At 33.8% G+C, this 8473-nt stretch overlaps 2 protein-coding genes across 2 annotated transcripts; one reads left to right on the plus strand and one right to left on the minus strand.

The window, feature by feature from the left end:
- Nucleotides 1-499: 499 nt before the first annotated feature.
- Nucleotides 500-7408, minus strand: LOC130049449 (uncharacterized). Its single transcript, XM_056147063.1, has 3 exons — nucleotides 6878-7408; nucleotides 6290-6440; nucleotides 500-5750 (listed from the first exon to the last, which is right to left on the minus strand). The coding sequence occupies exons 1-3, from the start codon at nucleotides 7158-7160 to the stop codon at nucleotides 5501-5503; spliced, it is 684 nt and encodes a 227-aa protein (XP_056003038.1). The 5' UTR covers nucleotides 7161-7408; the 3' UTR covers nucleotides 500-5500.
- On the plus strand, nucleotides 627-5879 carry LOC125669398 (putative nuclease HARBI1). Its single transcript, XM_056147062.1, has 3 exons — nucleotides 627-1360; nucleotides 2676-2981; nucleotides 5623-5879. Exons 1-2 carry the CDS (start codon nucleotides 627-629, stop codon nucleotides 2962-2964), a joined length of 1023 nt encoding a protein of 340 aa, XP_056003037.1. The 3' UTR covers nucleotides 2965-2981; nucleotides 5623-5879.
- Nucleotides 7409-8473: the final 1065 nt, after the last annotated feature.

An 8473-nucleotide genomic window follows, 5' to 3' on the forward strand; every position in this document is an offset into this window, starting at 1 on the left:
TATAAGAGTGAGTTTGCATTTCAGCTGGATTGGTGCATCCTTCACCTATTTTAGGGCTATAAGTAGGTCAAACAGTTTTCCGGACTTTTTTTCGTTAGATACAGATATTGCCCTGAAATTTGCACATAAGCTTTCTTTCAGAGGAATACGAGTTCAGCTTGCATTTCAGCTGGATTAGTCCGTCTGTCGGTGACCTACATTAGGACTAAAAGTAGGTCAAATAGTTTTCCGGGTTGCTTTTTATTATGGATAAAGATATTGCCCCAATATTTAGTCAAAGGCTTTCTCTTAGAGGAATACAAGTTAAGTATGCATTTCAGCTGGATTGATCCATCCTTGACCTACTTTTGAGCTAGAAATAGGTCAAACCGTTTTCCGGGCGTTTTTTCATTACGGATACAGATATTGCCCTGGGCCGGGATTCATAAAGATGTTTAAGTTATGCTTAAGTATAAGAAATTTCTTAAATCAATAAATAAAACTTAAGTAACGCTAAGAATGAGTATTTATCTTAAGTTTTATTCATAAAACAACTTAATTCTTAGAAAATTCTTAAACAATTCTTAAAAGTAAGTGTAGTCTGTAGCAGACTTAAGTTTTCAGAATTTCTTAAGTTCACAAATAAAATGGCTGCCAACATAGTTCACAGAAGGAATTTTAGAGAGAGAAAAGACTGTTTACAGCAGTACAGTGATCGTGAACTTATCGAACGTTTTCGGCTTGATTCAGGTGGAATCCTTTTTGTGGAATCACTTATTCGTGATCAAATATCTAGTGGCTCTCGGCGTAATATGGCATTATCCTCTCTTCAGAAAGTTCTTCTTACTTTGAGGTTTCTAGCTACGGGCAAAATGCAGCTGTGCAACGGCGATGACATGGGTGTTTCTCAGCCAACTGTCTCACGGGCCATTACCGTAACACTGGCAAGCCTTACCTCCCCTCTTATGATCAGTCGGTTTGTACAATTTCCATCTAGCGCAGCAGAGATTAGAAGAAACCAAGAGTCTTTTCACGCAATCGCGGGCTTCCCAGGGATAGTAGGCGCCATCGATGGTACCCACATTCAAATAATTGCACCACACGAATATGAAAATGAATACGTCAATAGACATAACTACCACAGTATTAACACACAAGTTGTTTTTGATGCAAAATATAGAATCATTGATGTTGTTGCTAAATGGCCAGGCTCCACTCACGATTCCCGAATCCTTAACGAAAGTGGTTTGAGAGTCCTGTTCGAAAATAATCACATCCCCATTCACACACATTTGCTTGGCGACAGCGGATATCCCTCCAAACGTTGGTTATTGACTCCTTTTCTGAGACCAAACCAACCATCGCAGTTGAATTACAACAGGTAAAGATTTAAAATCTTCTTTCATACACAAGACACATGCACACCTTTAAATATTCTAAATAAACATGATAAACGAGTCTTTGCTTTTCTCACATCCATATTTCCCTCTTGGTATAAACAAATTCTGATTGGTGTAAAATTAGTTCGAAACTTAGCGCCCCCTATTTGAGAAACAATCGGGTGGATCCAACATTTTCCAAATGGAGGGGTGTAAACATGAAACTAAATAAAAACCACTTCAATATTTGGTTTTATTACTATTAGTAGTATTAGTATTATTATTCCAATTTACATTTATTGTAAATTTTCTCCTCTTTCTTGCATGTATTGTTTAAAAAATGGGGGGGGGGGACTTGTGGGATTGACAAAATAAGTATGTAAAAGTGTTTCAACATATAAATTATAAAATATATATACTGGCACTTTCATGAATTGAAATCAAATGCAGACACTGCATCATGGATATGGATAATATTAGTTAGGTAACGTCAAATTCAGAATATAATGTCACATAAATGTGATGTAAACAGCTGTCAATTCTTTAGACTGTGCAATTTCAGCTTAATTGGCTCTTTTTGATTATTGCAATTCTTAGAATTTAAATTCCTTTTCTTGCATGTAATCTATAAAATAATAAAATATATATCTACTTTGATTGTTTTATTTCACTGACATGTAAATAAAGGGTACATTATTAATTATTTTGTAAATAAAAGGGGGAGGGTGGTACATGTCACATGCACCTGACTATCACATACTCAGGTAACACAGTACCAGAATATATATTGATAACCAATATTTTTTAAAACATAAAATTCAAACTTAGAAATTATTTCGATATAAACATATAAACATATAGCATAACGAGATGTGGGGAATTTTCTTTTCTTCTTCTTTTTTAACAATTTGAAAATAGATGAGCATTGACTATTGGGGCGGGTGGAAGATTTTTTTTACTACAATAATTCATATGAAACATGCTTTTATGAAAGTTTTGTCATTCCCGGCAGTGTTTTTTTTTTTTTGTTTTTGTTTTTGTTTAATTTAATATTAACAATTAATGCCTACAATGGGGATTTACTATAGAAGTCTTCTGAATGATTTTTTTTTGTAATTCGCATCCAAGATATTATGCTTCTCAAATAACAATTGGTCATACTTAAAACATGCCCCCCCCCCCTTCTCTCTCTACACATAATGATATCAATATTAACATATATAACTTGATTGTTGTATTCATGTGATTTATTATGTGTACAACAACCAATTTTTTTAAATAAGCAAACCAATCAGATTTTACCATACTGATTTATAGAGCTCACAAGAAAACAAGATCTGTGGTGGAAAGGGGTATCGGACAACTGAAGAGGCGATTTCATGTACTACATGGTGAAATCCGCTTGTCACCTGAGAAGGCATGTCAGGTTATTTTGTCCTGTGCCATTTTGCATAACATTTGCAAAGATCGATGCATTCCATGCCCACAAGATCATGAAGATGATGGTGAAGATCAACAAGTTAATGTACATGTACCACACATATTTAACAACAATGGCAATGATGGTCTGAGATACCGACAACAGTTTGCAGAGACTCACTTTTGAGTTGCATTGGGAGTTGTGTATGTATTGACTGCATGTATGTAACTAGAAGTTGAAGAGTGGATCATTAAAGTACAAAATAATGAAAATGATGAGATATACATGTACTTCCCTATAAATTTTTAAACCTCATTATGACCTTGGGGTATACCATTTTAACCAATTTGAATCTAAATAATGATGTAATGATGCTTGTGTGGGTTGTGGTGGTATACATTAAACAACAACACCAATCAATGTTTAACACATGAGTTAATTTATATTTTTTCCAGCTCTGAACATATATATAACATTTACAAACAAACATACACACACACATACATACATACATACATACATACATACATACATACATATATAAAAGATAAAAAATCAACAACAAAAACTCATTTGCCAAGCACAATTTACAATCAACATCTTTACTTTAACAGTGCTTAGAAATGATAGATTATAAATGAACTTCAAATTTGGCTACTGATTTACTATATGGTATATAATTGATAAATAGATTTATCTTACTCGACTATTACTTTAAAAATCATAGACTGAATAAACTTCATATGAATATTCAAAAACTTAACAGAATGCAAAAAACATAAAATAATAACAAATATCAAATCAATGCAATGCAAAGCATACCTATGTGTGACACAGAACCTTTAATAAATATTAATCTATATACAAATAATCATATATTACCATATATTGACCACTTATCCACAGAAGGAAATTATAAAAAAAAAAAAATGAAAATACATTGTAGTTGAATACTAATCGAACACTCCAAAATCCACACATAAATTTTTAAACTACTAAATTTTAATTTATCATGATAATTCATATTTTAAATGTACATTCAAACTGATGTAAATTTTCATTACTCTTAGTCATCCACTATCATACAAAATGCATACCATCTGAATATTCAGCAAATACATTATATACATGTACATAGATGAGATTAATGACCATAATGATTCTATAATCTATGAATAACTTAGAGATATGTACAAATTATCAAATTATACATAAATTAAAGCAGGTTAAAAATAAAGGCATGTGATAATCTTTATGAGCTACTTAAATTACAGCTTTTTTAAATAATAATATGTTTCATATAGTAATGAAATAATATATCTACTTAGGAAAACACCACACTGTCTTACAAATGTATTACATTTTGACCATGCAATTTAGCTATGGGGTTCTTGAGGGGGAAAATGCCCAAGGATGTATTGTGCCAATTTTGGTTGAAATTGGCCTAGTCATTCTAGTAAGGAAAATGAAAATGTGAAAAGTTAAAAGCCAACAACTACTTTATATGGAAAGTGAAAATTTTAACACACATATCATTAATTTCATCTATTGAGTATCTACTTATTAATGTTGAAATATGAAACATAAAAAACTTAACTTATTAATTATTAATATCTATTATGACAAACACAACAATGTCTGGTAAAGTATACTGAATTTCTATGTCTTTCAGATATCATATACAATAATAGTATGAAATCTAAATGTTTTATCAGTTACGGCATCATATTTACATGTCTATTTAATGTGAAAGAAAGAAAACATGTAGTTAATAATCAATGGTATTACAAATGGTATGGTAAATTAGAGTTTATACCTATAGCCCCAGAGGGTGACAACTGAATTTAATGATCTTGCTGGAGAGGATTTAAAAAAAATATTCTTTGTTTATAATATATCCATGTTCTATGTAAAATTTTATCATAGATTCTAGCCCACCCTTAAACCCAGGTTCCTTGATGGTCCTACAGCTGTTATATGATTCTGCACTACAATAGATTGCTTGCTTGTTAATATTACTAACCATGGCCTTGTTGTTCTTGAAAAGATTTACAAAATATTTCCCATGTATAAAAAAAATGATCTATTCATGTGGCCCAACTGTGTGCCAACAGACAATGGACAGAGTTTGATCAGATTTAAAAGGTCACTTGAACCTTTCACTCAGATGAGATAAGAACATGTACATATAGTACATCAATTAAAATGCTTTTAAATATAAACAAGAGGCCCAGGGGCCACATTGCATTATGTCAGGAAGCTTTCATGTAAATCTCAGCTTTTCTAGTTCAGTGGTTCTTGAGAAGATTTTTAAAGATTTATCCTACATATTAGTATGTAAAACTTTGATCCCTTATTGTGGCCCCATCCAATCCCTGGGGGCCATGATTTGAACAAACTTAAATCTGCACTATGTCAGGAAGCTTTCATGAAAATTTCAGCTTTTCTGACCCAATGGTTCTTGAGAAGATTTTTAAATGACCCCACTCTATTTTTGCATTTTTGTGATTGTCTCCCCTTTGAAAGGGACATGGCCCTTCATTTGAACAAACCTGAAAGCCCTTCACCTAAGAATGCTTTGTGGCAAGTTTGGTTGAAATTGGCCCAGTGGTTCTTGAGAGGAAGATGAAAAATGTGAAAAGTTTACGACGACGACATACAACGGACAAATTTTGATCAGAAAAGCTCACTTGAGCCTTCGGCTCAGGTGAGCTAATAAAATTCATTCCTCTTGCTTTAGTTTTTTTATCTTTAATTCCATATACTGGACTTCCAGTTCCAACTTCCTGCAAATTAGCTCCTCGATTCTCCTTTTCAAATCAGGCTGACTGCTTCTATTTTCAGAGGCCTGCAAACTTGTAGTCATGGATGTTAATGGTAGTGAAGGCTCTTGTACAGATGCGGCGACTAGAGGGCTAGAGTTGAGAATGAGGGGATCCATACCAGGAGGTCCCTCAAAGACATTGATTCCCCTGTGATGAAAAGAGATTAATTAAATGCTTACTTAGTATTCTCCTTTCTATATCTTCTGCAGCTCTTTTGAATTATTAAATTATATGATTGCATTGAATGTTTATTACAATGAATGTTATTCTTTTTTATGTTGATGTTCATATTCTACACAAATCGAATTAATACAGAAAAGACAATTCTGTCATTGAAAAAATTGAAGCTAATTTACCCCAAATTCTAACATTTGAATATACACAACATGACTGAGGTTGATTATATGATGAATTTAATGATTATTTTAATAATTGTTTTTTATTATAATTATTTAGATGTTAATAAAAAGATAATAATAATAATCCATTCATATAAATGGAATTACAAAGATACAAAGAACAATTCTATCATGACAGATTTCAAGTAATTTCATCTATCCTTGCAGTGCATGAATCACTGCATTCATGTACATATAATAATTAATGATGATGATGAATTATGACAGATAACTACATACAATACAATATAAGTGAATATGTAGACAAATTTTCTTGTATTTACTCACACTGGTTGACTCCCTTCTCCAATGTTTAATATCTGCAAGAGAGAGGAGTCAATCCCACCATCAATCCCACTGAGGCAAGCATTATCCTCTCCTACCACACCACACACTGTTGTGGCAACTGCGCTGAGAGGTTTTGGTGGTGGGCCCCCGCCTAAAATATATTCATATACTATAAAGAATATTCCTAGATGCCATAGTAAATTACTGTGAGTGAAAATACATGTAGTAAATATTGTTCCAAACTGTTAAAGATTAGTACATTTATAGTAATGTTGATATCCTGTGGGGCACCTCAAAATATTTTCATTGGAGTTATCCCCCTTTTCTCACCTTGGAAACGTAAACAATATTCAGACAAGCACGGAAGTAGTCAAGTCATAAGGCAACAGTTTGCTAAGTGCTTTACCTACTTCATAATGATATTTATAGTCAAATTCGATGCATAAGAAGACCGCTTTTCTTTGGTATATACCAATGTTGACAGATTTAAATAAAGCTTTACGCAAGTTCAACAGTGTGCATGTACACACGCACATATTTATATATATAGACAGTTTAAGTATCTAAGTTCTATCAATAATAACCAACCTGTCCCAGTCACAACTCTTCTGTGATCTGAGATTTCAGATTTAGATTTGGAGAAGACGTTGTGCCACTTCTTCTCCACTTCCACCGCTGTCCTAGCTGGACCCACCCCCATCGCGGCTAGTCTTTCGGCAATACTTTGCCAAGTGCGGTGCTTCATCTCGGAGGTTAAAGTGGGCCCTAATTTCCCCCTCAGGATATGCTTGTTCTCTTCTACTAACGAAGCCAAGGCAAGCGTTTCATCAGCATTCCAATTAGGCTTTCTTTTCGTCTGCTTGGATTCCATGATGTTGTTGTTGACATCATTATCCTCAACTTTTTACCTCTTTTGCTGGAGAGTGCGGTAAAAATTCCGGGAAATCGTTCGCGTTGCCATAGAATTTCTACTTAAGTGTTTCATTTTTCTAAGATTGAAACTTAGTTAAGAATTATGCTTAACATTTTTATGAATTAATACTTAAGTATTTTTCTTAGCTAAGAATTTTTTTACTACTTAAGTATGAGATCTAAGAATTTTCTTAGAATCTTTATGAATCCCGGCCCTGGTATTTAGTCATAGGCTTTCTCTCGGAGGAATACAAGTTCAGTTTGCATTTCAGCTGGAATGGTCCATCCTTGACCTATTTTTTTTTTGGGGGGGGGGGATAGGTCAAACAGTTTTTCGGGCCTTTTTTCATTACGGATACAGATATTGCCCTGATATTTTTCAAAGGCTTCCTCTCAGAGGAATACAAGTTCAGTTTGCATTTCAGTTGGATTGGTACATCCTTGACATACTTTTGGACTAAAAATAGGTCAGACAGTTTTCTGAGCTTTTCTTTTTATTACGGATACAAATATTGCCCTGATGTTTAGTTAAAGGCTTCCTCTCGGAGGAAGACAAGTGCAGTTAACATTTCAGCTGGATTTACGCACTACGACCTACAGTACTTTAGGGCTAAAAGTAGATCAAATGGCTTCCTTGACTTTTTATCATCATATATAGATATTGCACCGACATTTTGTCACAACCGTAGTGAAAATTTAATACATTATCAGTTCATATGTCAGATGGATAGGTGCACCATGACCCACTTTAAGGCTTTTCTATTCAGAATGTGTGTTGTATTAATTCAGAGTGCACAATATGCTTCCAAGTTGAATTTCACTGTCCGACGGGCGTATATTGTACCGTTTGCGGTACTCTTGTTGGCATTTGAGAAGCAGTAGATGATGTTTGACGGTTGATTATAACCGATATATGGACTTTATTTCCAGTTCACCATGACGATGCGAGAGGTAAGACATTGACAGAGTTGCTTCTAAACGGTAAGGGTCTAATTATCATTTTATATTAAACTTTTCGCCGAAAATTGCAATTGATGTACCGGTAGCTGGTAAAGAAGAAAACCAAGATAGCGGCGTGATATACCTTGTGAATTTTTATTTATAGGAAGACAATTTTTTATTACAGATATTTAAAACGTCGAGTGCCTGTGGACAAGACAGGAAGTGAGGTGCTGGAGATCGAGCCTCTTAGCAGTATTGAAGAAATGTTGTTTCGGTCATAGGAGAAGAAGGAATCTTCCGATTCATTTCTTCTACAGACACCGTTAGTCA

Source organism: Ostrea edulis, chromosome 8 (assembly GCF_947568905.1).
Source record: "Ostrea edulis chromosome 8, xbOstEdul1.1, whole genome shotgun sequence".
NCBI lineage: Eukaryota > Metazoa > Mollusca > Bivalvia > Ostreida > Ostreidae > Ostrea > Ostrea edulis.